Source organism: Thamnophis elegans, chromosome 3 (genome assembly GCF_009769535.1).
Source record: "Thamnophis elegans isolate rThaEle1 chromosome 3, rThaEle1.pri, whole genome shotgun sequence".
Classification (NCBI taxonomy): Eukaryota; Metazoa; Chordata; class Lepidosauria; order Squamata; family Colubridae; genus Thamnophis; species Thamnophis elegans.
The window spans coordinates 37172276-37193199 of record NC_045543.1 but is presented as its reverse complement, the minus strand read 5'-3'; the positions used below and the strand labels follow the sequence as shown (position 1 = coordinate 37193199).

Genomic DNA, 20924 nt, shown 5'->3' with positions numbered 1-20924 from the left:
CACTTCATTGCTTGCTCAGGATTGCCATCTGCAAAGAAATTAGCAAAAATGTTCATGAAACACATTTATCACCTGCACGGAGTGCTCAAGAGGATCATTTCAGACCGTGGGGTCCAGTTCACAGCCAAGTTCTGGAGAGAGGTCCTGAGATCCATTGGGTCCACACAAGAACTGAGTTTGGAGGTTCATCCCAGCATAAACTGCACAGCAGAGAGGACCAATGTGGTGGTGGAACAATACACCCGGTGTTATGTGGACTATCAGCTAGACAGCTGGTCGGACTTCGCCGAAGTGGCATACAACATACAAAGACGCGGTCCACAGCAGCACTGAATTAACTCCTTTCCAGATTACCAGTGGCATGGAATTTGTTGCCATGCCTGAGTTGCCTAGAGAACCTTCCTCCTTCAGATCTCTGAAGGAATGGATGGACACACTGAAGAAAGGATGGGAAAATACGAAGAAAGCTCTAGCAGATGTGGCAGAGGCCTACAAGAAGCAAGCTGATAAACACCGCTCACTCCAAAACCTCTTTCGTGTCTGGGACAAAGTTTTTGTATCTACCAAATACATGAGATTAAGAATGCCTAGCCAGAAATTTGGTCCAAAATTTCTAGGTCCATTCTCAATAGTGAAGATAGTTACCCAGTTACAGTTCAACTCAGTCTACCCAGAAATCTGGGGAAAATTGACCCAAAATTTCATTGTAGCTTCTTGAAGCCAGTAATTGGGTCCAGCATAAGAACGTCCACCCAAGCTTTCTCTCCTCCTGTAGTGATACAAGGGGAAACACAATCTGAGGTGGAAAAAATCGTAGACTCCAGGCTGAATAGGGGTCGCTTACAGTATTTAGTGCATTGGAAGGGTTACCCTTTGTCAGAAGCTACGTGGGTGAAAAGTGGAGAAGTTAGTAAAACAATTCCATGAGAAGTTTCCCAATAAGCCAAAGGGTTCCTCTGGGGCGGGGGGGAAAGAGGTGGTTAATTGTGTTATGTTAACTTTTATGTTATTCTCTTTTCAGGAAACATTTTTCTTCTGAGGAGAGGCCACCTGTCAGGCCTGCAGTTATATTCCTTTTAGGCTCTTTGGCCTGCCACACTCTCCTTTATTTCACTGTGCTGTTTCATTAGTGTAGTAGTTGGGAGGGGGGAATAGAAAGGAGTAAAATTGTGGAATGTGTTGTTGTCATTCTTTTCTAAAAGCCCAAGGTCATCTTTTGTCTCCACACCTCTGCACCTGACCGGAACCAGCTCGGTGGAGATGCCAGTGTGGAACAAGATTGGGCCATGTGATGGATTTGTGGGTATGGGGACAAGATCATGAACTTTCAACTGGGTGGGAATCCTAGGTAACTTCCAGAATTGGGATTCCACAGATGTGCCAACATGTCTGTCTTATTAAATTGGAACTTTAAGGTTAGCTCTGCCTTGGACTCTGATTTAATTCTGTATGATATTTGGAACGCTGACAGTAATCTTCGCTACTGGTTTGGAACTGGGAGTGTGCTCATGCGTGGCGGTTCTGCACATGCGTAGACCGTCTGTGATGACATCTGGGCTGGTGGGCGGAGCCTCCTGCTGCTGCCACTACTGGTTCGCCTGAACCGGGGCTAACCAGCAGAATACCACCTCAGATGTGCAGTCAGAACCCAAAGATGACATATAATGTGGCCCTTTATTGAATCAAAACTATACAATTGATAACTGTACATGTGGATCAGATTGGGATAAATTGTATGGATGACTCCAAAATTTAATTTACATTTTTCTTTTTCTTATGTCTTCTACTCTGTTTTCTAACTAATGTTCCTGTTTGAGTAGGGGGTTGGGCTAGAAGACTTCCAGCTCTATTCTGATTGATTGATTGATTGATTGAGCATCAAATTGCAAAACAAATATATGAAGGGAAAGGGTAAGACTGAGAAAATTGTGGCTAAATAGAATTGTTAAGATTTTCAAAAATAGAGGTATAAAAACAAAAGCGAATGTATGAATATGTTAAAAGCAAAAATTATCTCAAAAATAAAAGATATAGAAAGGGACAGTGAATATTTTAATGTAAACTGTATGTAGTTAATTTATTTTTATGACCTCACTTTAATATCCTTTGTACTAATTCATTTTTGCACTCCTTGTAAAGTTGCTTGCACCAGAAACTAATGTCATGAGGGATGAATATGCCTGCTAAAAAAATCAGAAAGATGGTGTGGGTAGGTTGCTAAGTACTTTAACAATTTATTAAACTGTCCTTGCTAAATCGAAAGGCAAAGAATAAATAAAATCAATAAAGAAAGTAGTTTAGTGATACTCTCAGAGGACTTCATAAGCTGCAAATGATCCTAGCATATCTTCCAGGGCACATTCTTACAGTGCTGGGTCTCTGTGCCTTCCTGGGTCTCACCGTTGTCCTTTTGTCTATGCTCCTTGAAGTATTATGCCTTTTTGTGTGTAGTTGGCTGTTTCAGATCTCACTGCAGAACTCTAGACTTTCTAGAAACACAGCTTGAAACTATATATAAGGAATCAGAAAAATAACAGGCCTCCCAACCCCCATCCTTGGCCATCCAGAAAATCTCATGTCTTTTTTTTACTAAAAATAGTAATTCACACCCGTTATTGGAAAAAAATTCTCAAACTAGAATTCGAGAAAGGAACCCTGAATTTTTTTTGACAAAACACAGCAGAATTAAGGCACCTCGATTAAATTTGTTATTTCATTTACAAGGCTACATGTAATATAAAAATATGGAAGAATAAGCAAATAAGATAATTAAAAATGACAATTTACAAACAACCCCATGTTAATAATGATTAATAGTATTATAGTATTAATATATAGCATTATAGATAAACATTTTCAAATGAATTCTAAATTTTATATTACTTCCCAACAGAAGTAATTATTCAAATAAGGTTGTTTTTTATTTTTAAGGAAAATGTTTCAGAAACATTATAGTTGTCTTCTGTACATAAATGATATAATGGAGATACACATACATATATTCTTTTCAGGTTATTTAATATACAATGGCTCAGAAATAAGATCCACCAAAATCAATGGAACTTATCTGTGTTTGCATACTTTCAGAACATCTACTCTAATCAGTTATTCATAGAAAACAGATAAATTCTAAATTTATTTTTTCTAACACATAAAGTTTTGTGAGATTTTATTCAATAGTGAGTACTACACCCTAATGCGAACACATGAGTTAGTAAACGGTTTTCCCTTGTTAATTTTTTAAAATTTGTTTAAATTTTTCAAAGCTTTTTCAGTTCTCTTTCTGTGGATTTTGTCTTCTTGTGCCAGGTCTAACAAGTCTTGTTTTTCTCCGTAGTGATCCTGTTAATCCAAAAATAAATCAGTTAAGGTTATTTTATTTATTGTTTTATCAGTTATTCATAAAAATATATCAAAATACATTAATTATGATTATTATTGCTTAAAATAAAAACATGCTTATAACAAAAATAATAATACACATAGCTAGGATATGTATGTTCAAAAGTTGGTATTCTTCCTTCAATATCCATTAGTGATATTGATTCAAAATTGTTAACTCTTTCTTCAGTGCTTTATTGCTTCATTCTTTGATATTATATGTTCAAGCTAGTATAATGCAAGTTTATATTTTATGTAAATGGATTTAACAAATGTCTAAATATTTAATATTATTATATTTTATAAAGTAATTCACATAAAGAATCTCGCCATTTTTTAATTAGAACACATTTTACCTTTTTTTAGTTAAGCATAGTTAGAACATGTTAATATTAGAAACTTCTTCGTACCTTGTGCCTTTCTAGATGACTGTACTTTTCTTACTGGGATGTCTAAAAAATGTTGAAACCAATATCTTTTATTATAAACATTTGATAATAATAAGAGGTTCAAAAGTTCAATTTTCTGACTGTACAGTATAGGCGGGAAAGTTCAAGCAACATGGCAGTAATTATTAGTTCTCTAGATTCTGTCAACAATGCTAAAATGTTGATGTAACCTACTATTGAGTCAACAGTGCAACAAGATAAAGATTTAAGTTTTTTATTTCATCCAGATTTAAAAGATTTAATCCATACTATGCAAAAAATAAAAGGGGAAATAATGCTTTGTATCTATAAATAAAATTTATTGTAGCATACACATTAGTTTAGCTATAGGAAACACACACACACAAACATAGAACATGAAAAAATTTCTAAAGCCTCTCATTTAGGGTAAAGACATAGGGAAGTTTAAGGCATTTTTTATCATTTTAATCAGCAATCTTATCAGAAATACTGTTTTTTCTAGCTTTTACCATAACCACCTCCATATAGATAATTAATACCCCAAGGAAAATAATTACAAGAATAATTCCATTCATTGTATGACTGACCTTCCAGATGAATTTTCTTTATTTCTGTTTCAATAATCTGTGGCTCTCCTTCAATCCTTTTAGTAACTTTAGTGTACTCAGATCCAGCTATGATAAGCATTAAAAAATGATGGTTAACATAAGGAGAATATTTTTGGCAAAAGTGTGATCCGGGCATTAAATCCTGAAATCTTACTCAGAAGATTGATGCAGCGATAGTCAGGAAGGAATGACAAATGTCTAAACATTTTCTTAGAAATGACCATTGAGTCTTCTAGTCTAGGACTGGTAGTTAAGCATAGAAAGTCAGCTGACTGAAGTAGAATAGAATAGAATTCTTTAGTTAATTAATTAATTAAGGCACAAGCTAGAAATCAATATAGTTTTAGTCCCATCTTAGGGACATGCCACCTGGATGACTTTGGGTCAATCAACCCTAGGAAAGAGGCAATGGCAAAATACTTGTAAAAAATCTTCTCTCTCTCTCTCTCACCACCCCCCTCTCACACACGCACCATTTATCTGATGCATTCATAAAATATGCAACGAGTACACAGCTTTTTCGCACAGTTTGCAAGGTTTTATGTTGCTATACACAAAGAATAATTTCTTTGTGTGGAATTTTGGCCTAAACAATTCTGGATAATATCGCAAATATCTATAGGCCAAGTGAAATTTGGTATATTAAATTGCTATATGACTGCCTAATTAGATACGAAGGCTTCAGCTGCACAAAAGAGGAAAGTTTCTAGATGGCAGCAAAGATTCTACCTATAGCTTACTATCGATAGAGAAGTCTGAAATCTGTGACACCCAAAGCATGAATGCAACTATTAAGAACAGAGACTGAGGTATCTTCATTTTTTGTATTTATATTTGTTACATACTGACAGACAGTATGGTAGTTTCCACCAAGGTCCTCTGATCCAGCAGGAAAATACTAGATGGTGATTGGCTAAGATGTTTGACAGCACCTATAAAAGGAAACGCTGTCAAACAGAAGATTGCTGGATTGTACATAGTTTGCACTAATAAAGAGCTGTTGTTACTGTTAGCCCGAGCTGCCTCTTCCATTCACCCGATCTAACACTGGTGATGAAGTTGGGATTGGAAGGCAACTAGGCACAAAAAGAGCTGACTGACAATCCAACAAAACAATCCAGTCTGGAGCTAAGCGTGGCATCAAGTGGCCATCTTTAAGCGCAAATTCGAATTTGCCTTGACTGAACAAGATGACGACGCACGCCCCACCAGCTCCTTACAACCCAGCAACCTAGCATTGGGACTCATATACGATGAGGTTCAAATGTTTCCTGGAAGCTAATGGCCTTCTTGGCCTCTCTGAGAACTGCAAGAGAGCCATGTTCCTGAGCTACTGTGAGCCAGAGGTATTCGACACTGCCCTATAAAATGTTCTGCCAAACATAAGGTTGATGGATTGTACATAGTTTGCACTAATAAACAGCTGTTGTTACTGTTAGCCCGAGCTGCCTCTTCCTTTCACCCGATCTAACAGTATTTGATAGCATAATGAGTCTGAATAAGTTTTAGCAATCATTTTATGCTATAAAAAGCATTTCAGTTCATGAAAACAGAATTATTAACAGGAGCATTTTAGCAATGGGGGCAAGCAGTTCAACTGTTTTAAAATCAGTCTGCTATACATAGCTTGCAATCTAAGGTAATATATGTTTTACCCAAATTCAACAAGAGTTAATTCACTCATTTAAATGCAGAATTGTCATAAATATGTGGAATACATGCATTTTGGTTCTTAAAACTTATTTTTAAAAATCAGTAACATACCTACATAATGATTCATTCTTGTCCTGTCTTGCTAGAAAGATGTGTTGACATTCTTTTGACCTGGTGAGTTTGCCCAGGTAAAAATAAGGAGGTGGAAGTAAAGGAATACTGCCATTTTAACTCATAAATTTACCAATGACCTCATTGCTTTAGGAGGCTAAATGTTCATTACAGCGGGGGAAGGTTATTTTCATCAATGGACGTTTTTTTAAGCAATAACAAGAAAAATAGATTAGTTATTTGGAATGTATATCTGAACATACTTGAGATGACAGTATCTCCGTTGTTAAATTTTGTTTTGCAACTAAGGTAATGCATTAGTTGTAAATCTTATCTACTGATAGTTACACATAGATAATAATCCTTTTCATCTTTTATAGAAGTTAAAAAGTTACATGCTGTACAGTGGTGGGATCCTACTGGTTTAACAACCAGTTGGTGATTGCGTGCTTTGGCAGCAGCCAAAAAATTTCAATTCTTGGTTGTATAAAATAGAGGCATAGAATCATATGAAATATTAATATGCTTTATAAGTCAACACCTGGAATACTGCATCCAGTTTTGGCACCACATTACAAAAAAAATATTGAGACTTTAGGAAAAGTGCAAAAAAGAGCAACTAAGATGATTAAAAGCCTGGAGACTGAAATATATGAAGAATGTTTGCAGGATTTGTGTTTGGCTAGTCTAGAGAAAAGAAGGACTAGGGGGGACATGATAGCAGTATTCCAATATTTGAAAGTCTGCCACAAAGAGGGGCTCAGTTTATTTTCCAAAGCATCAGAGGGCAGGAGAAGAAACAATGGATGGAAACTAATCAAAGAGGGAAGCAACCTGGAACTACGGAGCAACATCATAACAGTGAGGACAATTAACCAGTGGAGCAGCTTGCCTTCAGAGGTTGTGGGTAATTCATCACTGGAGGTTTTTAAGAAGAGACCGGAAAGTCACTTATCTGAAACAGTATATGGTCTCCTGCTTGAGCAGGGAGTTGGACAAGAAGACTTCCAAGATTCCTTCCAGCTCTATTCTGATTGGTGATATTTAAAAGGCAAGACAAGAACCAATTGATAGAAAATAATGAAGGAGAGAAGGAAAGAACCTAGAACTAAGGAGAAATTTCATGACAGTGAAAACAATAAAGCACTGGTTCCTTCAGAAGTTGTGGATGCTTTATCCAAAAGGAAGCTTTTAAAAAGAGACTGGACAGTTATTTGTCTGAAATGGTATAACTCCATGATAGCGAACCTATGGCACACGTGCCAAAGGCGGCAGACAGAGCCCTCTCTGCTGGCACATGCACCATCACTCCAGGTCAGATCTCTGTGGCATTTCTTTCGTGAGCTTCTGTTTCCCTGCAAATGATGAAACAGAAGCTCATGAAAGAAAAAGATCTTACCTCGTGCTGTGCTGCCAGTGTTGGGATGCCCCCCTCCCACCAGCCCGCTGGCCTTCGGGTCTTTGTTGCGCATGTGCACATGTCCATGCATTCATGTCCATGTCCATGCATGAGCGCATTCACACATGTCCACACATGCACACATTCAAGCATTTCTGCGCATGCGTGTGTCTGTACCTTTCAGTTTGGGCATGTGCACGCACACATTTTGGGCGCTCGCTGTCTAAAAGGTTCGCCCTCACTGGTATCACTGGTATAGTTATAGGGGATTGGACTAGAAGACTTTCAAGGTCCTTTGCAACTCTGTTATTCTGTTCTGTTCTTCATTCTAGCTATTTGAATAATTCTAATCTGCCAACTAAACAAAGGCATTCTAAAGTAATAAAGATAAATAAAGTAATCATTATAGATTTAAAAGTTATAGATCACTTTCTTGGCAAAGAATACTTAAGCTGAAGGGCCAGGATCTCATTTTTGGCTATGTAATAGAATAAATCCTTATATGTTATAATGGCTAATGTTCTCAAACGTGGAATACCAAGAAAGCTAACAATAAAATGGAAGGCTGGCTCAGATTAGGAATGGAGCAGCATGTACTGTCACAGCATCCTTTGAAAGGCGGTAACATCAAACCTTTGCTCTGAATTGGAAGGCCATTATTCAATTTCGATTTTCGATTTTATTGTATTTCTATGCCGCCCTTTTCCCAGAGGGACTCAGGGCGGCTCACAACCAAATCAGTACATTATTCAAAACATGAGGTTCTATAATTCTGAAGTAGCTTTTTCTGGAGTAGTTGACAAGTTTTCAGAATATATGCATGAATCATTCTTCAACTCTATCAGTCCTTCATCATTTACATGTAGCCTTTATGTCAGCTAACAGTTTTCATGACACTGCTATAATATATATCTGGCAATAAACCTTGCTGCTGCCCCACCTGTACTGAGCATTGCTTGAAGGCTTTTATTTGGTTGAATCATGGTGCCAAGCCATAGCAACAGGATGTTTATTGCAATGATAACTTAAAGGACTGGAACTTTGAAATTCTTCAAGTTAATTAACTTTTAAAAAGCTGACATCAACATGCTTAATATTAAGAGGTACTTTCCATATGCAAAGAATTGTAATTATTAAGTTTCTAATTGTAAGTTTAAAGCATAGAATCTGTAGTTGAACAAAAAGAATATTAAGCATGCCTTTGGTAACTTATGAACAATGAATATTCACAGTAATTAATAAGACAAAAGATCTGGGATTTTTCTAATGTTTTTATAAATATTTCTTAGGAGTTCCAAATATTTTGGGTTATATGGGTGAGTGTGTGTGTGTGAATATTCAGTGCTCACTTAAAACTATTTAAAGACTGAGCATAAGCAATACATATATTTTTCCTCAGTATGGATTTGTGGAAGTAAGCAGAATACCCAAATATCTTGTTTTCATATACAATCCTTGAAATTTGATCCATAGATTTTTCTTTCCTTGAATCAGTCTTTAAAAAGTTAAGACATTAGTCAACTCTTAGTCGACATTAGCTTGTCAACTCTAAAGTTCATTAGGATGAAATTAGTTTTCTTGCACTCACTAACCTCCCTGGAGGAGTCGTTTGATTTCTTCATCATCCAGTAAATGACCATCACCTTCAAGGAGTTTAGTCACCTTGGTAACCTCTGATAGGACATATATTTATGGCATGAAAGTGTTTTATAGGGCAATATGGGAAAATATACATTAAATGTAAAAAAAATTTTTAGAATTATTTCATTTATTATAAATAATCAGTATTTGGCTAATTTTGCAGTAAAATTCAATTGGAACAATTTGAATATTGATGTTGAATGCTGAAAATCTTTATGCTATAAAGATTTCCATTCTCAACATTCAGTACAGTAAGTGATATTGAGATTGCTTTTTTATTTTTAATCTTTATTTATAAATTGTACATACTATATGAGTCAGGCAGGCTTTGAATTGAATTCAGGTGCTGTTCTAGTATTATTGAATTTTCATAAATGTAGCCATTTCAGATAATGAACATGCTTCAATGTAATCCATAAACCTCCTCAGATTAATCTCAAACTAACCTACTAACCTTCCTCTAGCAATTTCTTAAGAGTCTCTTCATTATCTGTTCCTCCACCAGCAGTGATTCGAGTATATTTCAGTTCAGGGCCTGAAAAAGATTCAGCAATTTTTACTTGGAATTTCTATACTCTTAATATTATATTGTGGTCATCAGGATCTTCCTTAATGTTATATGATTATAAAATTATATTATATGTGATGTGTTTAGTAGCTAGCATGTAATATGCAGAATGAAAACACTGAGATTTCAAAAGATGGATGAATACTTGTGACAACTAAGTAAACAAATTGCTGAAAGATGTCCAGATATAATTCATTATTGCATTATTTACAAAAGATTAAACTTCTATTTACTTCACTGAGATTGAAATGTACTTTAAACAACATGCATAGAGTAAAATAAAAATCAGTACTTGGAGCACATACAACTAAAGGAAACTTGGAGCATATATTTTTGTATAGAGAGCAGAGGATATATCTAGGATATTTTAGTTGGATAACTGAAAATTTCTTAGTTTTATTTCTTGTGCCTTTCTTAAGAAGCTATGTTGTACTATCCATCATTAGAGAGACTATTTTTGTTGCCAAAACTAAACACAAATGTCCCAGAAACAGAATTTACAAGAAATTTAAAATAGTACATATTATTCCCCACAGATCAGTATGAAATTTGAATTTTTAAGACTGAAACTACTTTAAATGAATTTTACCTTGAATAATTCTTTCTTCAGTCACCTCTTTTTCAGTCACTTCCACAGGATGCCCATCAATTATTTTTGTGTATTTTTTAATTTTAGGCTCTATATGAAAACATTTTTAAATGGTTAATGTCAAGATCATTGCAATATATTGGGCTGCTTTTGGATTTTTAGACAGTGGAAAAAGTGTTAGAAATAGTTAATTCAAATGTTTTGACTAGAATATAGAGATGCCTTGAAAAAAAAATAAGAACATGCCAGTTTTGCCAAGACTATATACTTTCGAACTAAAAATTGTTGTTTTTTTAAAAAAATCTGAATAAAAATATTTAGTTATTTTAAAACATATATTGAATTTTTCTTTTGCTTGATGGCTTACAGTTTTATTGAGAGCTTTGAATAACAGAAATATGTTTTATGATTATTCTGCAGTTGAAAACATTGATTGAATCACTAAGAAATTAATAGAATTGGCAAATTGTTATTGCTACATTGCATTTTAGGTCTACAGTTCAATATTTTTTTAGCATGCAGAGTGAAAATTGATTTCTTTTATTTGCATTAATAAGAAAGAAATGAATGTTAAAACATTTAATTTCCTGATGCAATATATATGATTAAAACATGCTAAAAATAAATCTATAGCTGGAAGACTCAGTCTTCCCACTTGTATCTAAACTTTGGAACTGGAATCTGGAACTCTTTTCCAAATTCTTCTAGTTAGTACTGCCCAGACCACAAAATATATTCACCTCCATGAATCACTTTAGTTATTGTCTCTCCTTCCCTGACCAGCTTAAATTCTGGCTCCCCTTCAATCACTTTGGTGAACTTTGTAATGGATGGCACTGCAAAGCATTGTTAAAACATCATGAAATATGAAAGTGACACATGAAAATTTTAGGTAAGTTTCAAAATATCTCAGAGAAAAATACTCTCAAAAACATAATATTTAGAAATCAACTGCAGAGCCAGTTCTAAAGCTTCTGAATTTAGCAGAGCTTATTCATAAAAATATAGTCATACCATAATCAGAGTGTAGCATTAAACTGATTTAAATGCTTTGACTGAGATTTCAAGTTGGGTGGCCAGATTTAAAATATGACTGATTGTTGACATACTGTATATTTTAACCTATATTGGTATTTATTTATTTTGATATAATGCATATTATATAAACAAAAATATCATAGATGCTTGCATGCATGGGCAGTTTCAGAAATTTGCAACTCTTTGATATAACTATAGCAAATAATAATTCCCATTTGCCTCTTTGATCTTTAACATTATTTATTTGTTTGTCATTTTTTATAAGCCATCTCAAATATCCAAGCAACTTTTTAAACAATAAACATGGAGAAAATAATAATGAACAACAACAACAAAACAATATATAATTATTATTTTAGGGAAGAAAGTTGCCCCCGTTTTGGTTTCTGTTGCTTTTTGGGTAAGCATGGTGCTTACCCAAAAGAATGGGTAAGAATGATGTTGCCACTAAGCACACCATCTCTTCTGTCTCCAATCTCAAATTAAGTACAGGAATTCTGCTGAAAAATATAGATTGATCCTTGCTCTCTGACTGTGGTTTTTCTGTAGTTCCGAGTAAATTTATAGATTTTGTAAAGGTTTTCATTAAAACATAATTGATTATAGGAACAAACTGTTACTGAAAGTTATTCCAGTATTACATGCTCTCTTTCCAAGAGAGATACTTGTTCTCTTTCACACAGCTTACCTTCAATCTCCTTTCGAATTGTGGAACCACCAACTACCCTTGTAATCTTTTTAATATCTGTGGGAAGAAATAATTTGTTCATTTAAGATTTTTGCCCCTTAAAGATACACAGTAATCTAATCTAATTAATTCTGCTAGGATTTTATCTTCCTTTATTCATGGTAGTTCTAAAATCTATTGAATTTTTAAAATACATATTGAAAACATACAGAACATGAGAAGAAAAAATATGGTATCAGTGTTTTGTTTGAAATGCCCATTATGCCCTTTCTCACCTTAAAGTCTAGGAAAAAATAAAATATTTCTTTTCCATATGTGATCAGAATATGTCCAACAGATTTCCATAGTTGACTTGAGATTTGCACCCTCTCTGGTAGATGTTCTCCGTAACTTAGTTTTGAAAACTTTTATCAGTCTCCAGCCCTCCCTTTTTAGGAAAAGTGGACAAGAAGATGGCAATGGCTCAATGGATTAGCTGGATTTCTATCAGTCAAGATTTAGACCCAGCCATCTCCATCAGGACCTTAATGAGAAAGTATGCATCTCTTTGACCTGTCAGGTGACTGGCAACCATGGAATCTTGTAAATTGCCTAGAGGAGCTGTAAGTTGGAGCTCTGTCCTTCTGCTCCTTTGAATAAAGAATTCCAGTCTGCAATATTTTTTGTATTTATTAATTATTAAGAAAAGTTATATAGCCACCTAATTCACTCATGGTGATTCAATTATGGGGGTCAGGGAGTACTATAAGGCATGGTTTCTCCAATGCAGATCACCATAAGGCCCAATGCTCTTCCCCATGTTATTTAGCATCTATATGAAGACAATCGAATAATTCTGGCAGATTAGGATGAAATGTCATCAATATATGGATAATATTCAATTATGTGTTGCTACTTCAGGCCTGTTTATTGTAGAAATTAAAGTATCAGGCTAGAAACCAGGAAACCATGAGATATTGTCCCACCTTAGGCATGAACTCATGAAAAGATTCAACAAGTATATGGACACTATTAAATCTAGATGGCTTGAAAAAAAAAACCTAACTGAATTCCTCAAAGACCAAGTGCTTTTTTGTCAATAAATGAAGGAATTGGTTCATGATTAAGGGATCCTCCCGGATTCACATCAATTGCTTAAAGCAGCGTATTTAGGCAATGGCTGGGTCCTGGGTCATCTTCAGCTGCTGTGCCCATTACAATGAATATATATTTAGATATTTGGGGAAAGAATTATATACAGTTCAAGCAGTTGTTGGAAGCCAACTTCTGACAGCAATAAATATATTTTAATGTCTGAACCTTGTGAAAGTAAATCAAATTTTACCAACTGAAAGTTTATACTGAATTAAGCCATATTGTTGCACAGATTTAACAAGCTCTAATAATTATGTTAAGAGGTTATCCAAAATAATAAGCTTATTTTTAGTGCCCCCATGATCCACATTAAATACTATTCTTCAGATGAAATGATAATTAATTCATCAGCAAATCTCGAATTAAATTGAATTGAATTCAACTGAATAATTTATTTGGCCAAATGTGATTAGACACATAAGAATTTTGTCTCTTGTGCAGAAGCTCTCAGTGTACATACAAAGGTACAAGAATAATGATAATCTGAATAATAATACCAATAGGGGGAGCTAAAGAAGATAATAAGAATAAATAATAATACTACAGTCATACTACATGGGTAAATACTCATAGACATTATTCTTTATGTCTATTGTACTCAGTCAATATCAGATTATTTGTATGTGTGTTTGTGTGTATATGTAATGTGTGTTAGTTCTGTAACAAATTTGAAGGTTCTCTAATTTATGTGATCTGATACTGTTCTAACTCTCTTTTTGTTATATGTACCACATATGTAATACAATCCTGGAGAAAAACACAATAATTAAAAATGTAAATGGGATATTGAATTACATTGCAAAAATTATATTCTTGGCTTTAACAAGATGGGTTTGGTCAAGAGAATTATTTTACATAGGATGTATAGAAAATGACTTTCCAGTTGTCAAAGACTGGACTCAAAGAGATATGCTCTTTTTAAAATATTATTTATATTGCACATGTACAAAGATGGAAAGTATGTTTCTGAGTGGACTAAGTTTAATAACATGTTAATACTTTAAAGTCTTGTGCCTTTTAAACATTTAGTTCACTCTTAAATTGAAATATTTTATTGTATTATCATTGCTTAGTTTTATTTTTGTTAATTTCATCATAATTTATAATTTTAAGAAATTTATAACCCTGCTTAAACCAGGACCCCTTGACAATAGGCTCCAACCATTATTCAGATGAATGCACATATAACATGGGACTTTCTTTGAAAACGATCCAGAAGGTGTAGCACTTGGCAGTTAGCTTACTGATGGGACAATTCCATCATAGCTGTGTTTTGTAGCTACTACAAGTCACTGCATTGGTTATTAGTGGGCTTTCAGGTCCAATTCAAATTCTCTCAAATCTCATCTTTGCTAGGTTAAATCTGCCAGTCTAATAGTAACAGAACAAGAATTTCTGCTTAGAGTCTCCCCTTTGTTTGAGATGAGATGTGCCTTCTCTGTTGTGGTTTCTATATTTTGAATCTCTTTGCTTTGGAAGGTTTACATAGCTCTCTCCCTTCTGGTATTTCATAAAATTATTAAAACAACACTATTCCATCATACTTTTAAGATGGGTTAAATGTTTCTAGTCACCCTCTGCGGGATTTCAGTTAATTATATGTCTTTATTTTCATTTTGAATTTTTACTTTGTTGTATGCTGTCCAGACTATGGTTTCGAGAAAGTTATAAAAATTGTTGAATAAATAAAATCTTTATATATAAAATAGAGGGCTGTTGTTGACTCATCAGCAATGGTATTCTAAGCAATGATTTTAAATAAACCCTGCAATATTAATCATATCCTGGGGTAAAGTCAGATTACTAGGCTAGCATTGCTGTGTTGGCTGCATAAAGTAATAATTACTACTATTTTCTGTGCTTATTTCAGCTGTATTAGTATTCCAAGTGTGGTCTTACCAGTGCAGTATAAACTGGTACTAGCATTTCATGTGATACTCCCCCTCTGTTTCCAACTCACTAACTGATCAAGGTTAAGAGCCTTATAACAAAATCTGCAAACAAATAATCTGTTTTATTATGGTATTATGGATTCAATTCAAATTATCTAAAGATCTACGGTAGTTTTTAAAGAACTCCTTTGGAGCTAAAAGCATTCCAATGAGATACAGCTAGCATTCTATATTATAAAACAAACTTTGTTTCATCCCATGATAACTATCCAGGAGTGTAAGACGCACTTGTGAATCTTCACTGGCTTCATCGTAATTCATTTGAGTTTTGTCTTGAGATTATCACAAGTCTGTTTTATTATTAATTATTATTATTATATGGTTAATCTTTGGTGAGATTCACAGCCTTTGGGGCTGGTTGGTAGCTCAACAGCTCGAGTCCTAACCAAGGACCTAGGAACTGTTAAGGTAATGTTGGAGGATATAAGTTGTTCCAAGTAGGGTGGTTTTTTGTAGAGTCAGAATGTTCAAGTCAGGTAAATTTAGAATTTCCAAATATTATTATTATTGTTATTATTGTTGTTGTTATTATTTAGTTCAAAACTGAAGGAATTGGGGCAATAAATGCCATGATCACCACCACATCATCCCTCCTTAGCCCTTCTTTTTCCACATAGTTAGATATAAAGTCAGGATAGTTTGTAGCAAATATAAGATCACTGTGATATTGTCATGTACAGCATAGCATGACTAAAACTGCCTCAAACATTTAAAATCCACACATCTTCAAGCTGCCAAGGCTGAGAAACATTGCCGTTGTCTAAACTGCTAAATGATTTTCCATGCCTGTAATTATTTGCAATTGGACATTTTAGCTTTTAAACTACTTACTGTAAAATGTTAGTGGAATTTCTTTAAATGTGCTACCACGGATAAACTGTGGGGGAAAAAAAAGTTTTAAGGTTCAATCAAATCATGTGTATTTATAAGAAACAAGAAAATTAAAACTGCTGAGTTACAGTGCATTAAGTGGGCCAATTCTACTACACAAAAAGCTTAATGAAAATCTGAAAATAAACAAAGCAGAGAAGTCATGCAGAGAATGGCTTCTGGAAATTTTTCAAAGTCTTTAATAATAGCTCTATTCTGGATCATATACTCAGAGACTTAAGGAATGCTGCAATCAGCAATATTCTGAGCTACTGAATGATTTTCTCTACGGTAGGGATGCGTAGCTCCCAGCTGGTCCATTTCTGAATCCTATTTTTCTTTTCATAGCTTTCAATAAGAGTGGGTGGGTGACTTGGTTGTTTGGTTCGTTGATCGGTAAGATAGACACTGGAGTACTGAAATCTAGGATATAAAATATGCTCAGTGGCCAAGTGGCTGTAGAATGGCATAGAACAAAAAAGGAGTTGTGTCCTTCTGCATACAAACTCTGTCAAGACAGCTTTCTTCTTTTACATAGCATTTTGATCTCCTAAGAGACTTATATTTTTGTGGAAGAAAAGAATAAAACTAATAGCCCAATATCTTGGCTGAGTTGTTACTGGCAAGTTTCCCTTCTTATGCGATCCACAAGGAAGAAGCAGAAATAATTCTGAAGAGAAGAAAAGGATTATTTTTTTTATAGGGAATTATGTAAAATACTATGTCAACACATATACTCCAATCAGTAGTCCTGAATAAGTATATTTGTATTAATAATGAAATTTATGAGGGTGGAGGTTCATTCTCTGAGCTTGTGGGTTAGTTTCTGAATGTTTCATTACCAGGCTAGCAGTGGTGGGATTCAGCCAGTTCGCACCTATTCGGGAGAACTTGTTCTTAACTTTCTAAGAGGTTCAGAGAACTGGTTGTTGGAAGAAATCTTCTTTTGTTTTTTTTCCGCTTTACAGGGCTAATCCTGTAAGGAAGGCAGGAAGGAAACATTCTGGTGTTGTTTCTAGCTTAATCTTTATTGCCCTGCTTACAGAAACTGCCTCTGTGGTTAACCCTTATTACATTGTAACAGCTAAGGCAAAGTGCCCATTGACCTGAGTAATGTTGAGGTGGCAAGCCCACACGGTCACATGACCACTAAGCCCCGCCTACCCACCTGGTCATTAGGACAGAGAACCGGTTGTTAAATTATTTGAATCCCACCGCTGCAGGCTAGGTAACATCGTCAATGGAATTTCACCATTAAATTGTTTGCAAAATAATGTTTTGTGACAGAAAAACTATAGACATATTCGCTGGATGTTAATTGATCTCACAACTTATTTAAGACTGAATTCCCCTTAACAAAGTGCATATGCTCTAAATGTTGCTAAAATATTTCTAAAATATTTTGCCTCTAGGTAAGATGGGTGGCATATAAATTTAATAATCATAATAAATAAAAAGAAGAAGTAATATGATAGGTAGGTAGAGGTAATAAATATGGTCTGCATTCCTTCTACCTCAAAGCACAACCAAAAAATCATACCTTGATCTGAATGTACTTAATCAATTTTCTGAGAATTGCAAGGAGCTGATCATTTCCAACTGGCATATCTAAAACAAAATATATTTATTAAGTTAAATAAGGCATTTAACAAAGTAGACCACAACCTACTTTTTGGTAAGCTAGAAAAATGTGGAGTAAAGAACATCACTACCAGATGGGTTTGTAGTTGGCTGACAAACCGTACTCAACAAGTAGTCCTTAATGGTACTAAATCCACATGGAAATAAGTAAACAGTAGGTTACCACAAGGCTCTGTCAGGCTCAGTGCTCTTCAATATCTTCATAAATGACTTAGATGAGGGAATAGAAGGGGAATTAATCAAATTTGCAGGTGACAATGAACTGTCAGGAATAGCCAACACCTGTGAAGACAAGGTCAGGATCCAGAAGGATCTTGACTAAGTTGAACAATGGGCCCTATCCAACAAAATGAATTTTAATGTTGAGAAAAGCAAGGTTTTACATTTAGGCAGGAAAAATCAAAGGTATAAGTACAGATTAGGAAAGACCTGGCTCAAAAACAGTAACTGTGAGAGAGACCTTGGAGTCCTAGTGGATTATCACTTGAATATGAGCCAGCAATATACAGCAGCAGCCAAAAAAGCTAATAGAGTCCTGGGTTGTATAAACAGAGGTATAGAATCAAGATCACATGACATGTTAGTACCATTTTATAAAACACTAGTAAGACCACATCTGGAATACTACAAACAATTTTGTTCACCATACTATAAAAAAATATGTCGAGATGTTTGAAAAAAATCAGAGAAGAGCAACTAAGATGATCAGAGGCCTGGAGACTAAAACATATGAAGATTTTGCTGCAGAATTTGGGTTTGCCTAGTCAAAAGAAAAGAAGAATTAAGGGTAACATGATAGCAGTATTCCAGTATTTGAGGGGTTGCCACAAAAAAGAGGGGGTCAAATTATTCTCCAAAGCACCAGAGGGCAGGACAAGAAACAATGGTTGAAAACTAATCAATAGCAATAGCAATAGCAGTTAGACTTATATACCGCTTCATAGGGCTTTCAGCCCTCTCTAAGCGGTTTACAGAGTCAGCATATTGCCCCCAACAACAATCCGGGTCCTCATTTTACCCACCTCGGAAGGATGGAAGGCTGAGTCAACCCTGAGCCGGTGAGATTTGAACAGCCCAACTGCAGAACTGCAGTCAGCTGAAGTAGCCTGCAGTGCTGCATTTAACCACTGCGCCACCTCGGCTGTAATCAAATGTAATCAAAGAGAGAAGCAACCTGGAATTAAGGAGAAACTTCCTAATAGTGAAGACAATTAACCAATGGAACACCTTGCCTACAGAAATTGTGAGCACTCCAACACTGGAAGTTTTTAAGAGGAGACACTAGACAGTCACTTATCTGAAATGGTATATGGTCTCCTGCTTGAGCAGGGCACTGGACTAGAAGATGCTCAAGGTCCCTTCCAGCTAAAACATTGACAAAATTATCTACAGGGCACAAACAAGTGTTGTTGTTTTTTAAGAAAGAATCATTGTAAACTGTACAAACAAAATTCCTGGGATCAATTTTAGTCACACCCAGTAGGATAGTTGAGAATTCGGACAGGAATCCTCCAAATTCAAGTTAGGACCTGGAAGATGATAACTTTGGCTGAAAATGCAATTATTCCTGGTAGTTTTGACTCCTCGGTCCTGATAGATAACTTCTCCTCTTCCTGGAAACAGGCAATAGAGAACAAACTGGTCTTATATGGTCTTTCCCCATTGTTCTTAATCTCACTAGGCTATGATCAAGTCAGGTAGTTGATATTCAACAGAATAGGAGATGGAGTTCCAATTTGAAGTTAATAGGATATTCCTCCACAGCAGAGGAGTAGATGTGATATACGGGAACCAGCAAGATATCTGAAAGATCGAACTTTTCCTAAGAGCAGAAGAGTATTTTTAGAGCTAGATTTAGCACTAGCACTAGCAATGTAGGCTTATATACTGCTTCATAATGCTAAGCAGTCTCTTAGCAGTTTACAACGTCAGCATATTGTCCCCAACAATCTTTTATTTTACTGACATTGGAAGGATGGAAGGCTGAATCAACTTTGAGCCTCATCAGGATCAAACTCCAGGCAGTGGGCAGAGTTAGCCTGCAATACTGCATTCTAACCACTGTGCCACCATGGCTCTATGGCTGAGACATTCCCCTGAATACTCCTGCAAGGCAGGTACAATAAAACCCACATAGCAGAGCAAACACGCACATGTGGCAATAAGGAAATTAAAAACACCTCACATGTCTTGTTATGCTGCAAACATTAAAGGAAAAAGCTCCTTGTGCTTTCTGAGCTTGATAGATTTCTTGCAGATGTTTCATTATTCAAAGTATGTACCATCATCAGTGCTAATAAGGAGTGGGTTTTTTTCTCAGTTTATATTCTAGTGGCTTGCCCTGTCACTGTTGGTGGGAGTCGTCTTGGAGGTTCTTTGGTTCAGCTGCTTACTATTTACTATACTCCTGTTTACTGTTGGCTTGTTCGTCAGTTTATTAATTGAGATATTGTTTACTTGATTGTTAGTCTGATATAAATCTTGGAATTAATCTGTGCTTGTCTGGTTGCTTATTGCTGTTTGAAAGATGCTTAAGTTTTTGGTTCCCTTTTTGGCTTGTTGATTGTCTCTTAGCATAGTCTATAGATATTGTTTATGTCTAGGTATCTACTGACACTAATTTGTAAGAGTGCCAAGAATCTAAATTCTCTAGCATTTTTGGACTTGGCTTGGTCTATGATAGTCACAGTTTCCTAGTTAAAACTGTGGTTAAGTTTGTCGATATGTTGTGAAATTAAGGAGTTTTCGTCATGTTTTCTGACTGCTAGTTGATGTCCAAGGGATTTTTATTTTTGTTCCACTGCCAAAGTGAATTATTAGATAGGAATAGTGGAATCAGCCCAGTGTGAAAGAAGAATCCTTAAGTAATATGTAACAATTAATTTCCAGTCTCAAAATTCAATTTAAGGCATCTCATGCTCAAGTATGAGTACTAATTTTGGGGATACCCCAGGATGTGTCAAGTAGGGCCTTAGAAATTTACAAGTTTTACTGTCTCTAAAGCATTCTTCTTTATATACAACATGTGCTGCATAAAGTATTTGAGCTAAGTCAGCCTGGTCATCATCACTTTCTTTCAAGCTTGCTGGAAATGGGGGAATAAGCAATGGGCATTTGGGAGTGGAACATGCAGGTGGTGGGAGAGTGAAATGCTGGGAACCAATGGGGAGGATTGAACTCATGGAAGGCCAAAGGGGGCTATCTCACATCTTCAAGGCCAGCTCTCCTGGGAATGGCATGC

General features: G+C 35.4%; 1 protein-coding gene across 3 annotated transcripts in view; it reads right to left on the bottom strand.

Moving 5' to 3' along the window:
- Nucleotides 1-3237: 3237 nt before the first annotated feature.
- The window catches only part of POSTN (periostin), a 54605-nt gene continuing 36918 nt past the window's right edge, over nt 3238-20924 (bottom strand). Inside the window, exons 15-24 of one of the 3 annotated variants that reach the window (XM_032214649.1) lie at nt 17583-17650; nt 16004-16049; nt 12087-12143; nt 11101-11196; nt 10361-10450; nt 9658-9738; nt 9155-9235; nt 4379-4465; nt 3792-3833; nt 3238-3342 (exon numbers count right to left, since the gene is read on the bottom strand). In XM_032214649.1, the coding sequence (XP_032070540.1) occupies nt 3272-3342; nt 3792-3833; nt 4379-4465; nt 9155-9235; nt 9658-9738; nt 10361-10450; nt 11101-11196; nt 12087-12143; nt 16004-16049; nt 17583-17650 (719 nt within the window). In that variant the 3' untranslated portion in view covers nt 3238-3271. The remainder of the gene's footprint in view (nt 3343-3791; nt 3834-4378; nt 4466-9154; nt 9236-9657; nt 9739-10360; nt 10451-11100; nt 11197-12086; nt 12144-16003; nt 16050-17582; nt 17651-20924) is intronic. The other 2 variants (XM_032214651.1, XM_032214652.1) reach the window with 2 other exon arrangements.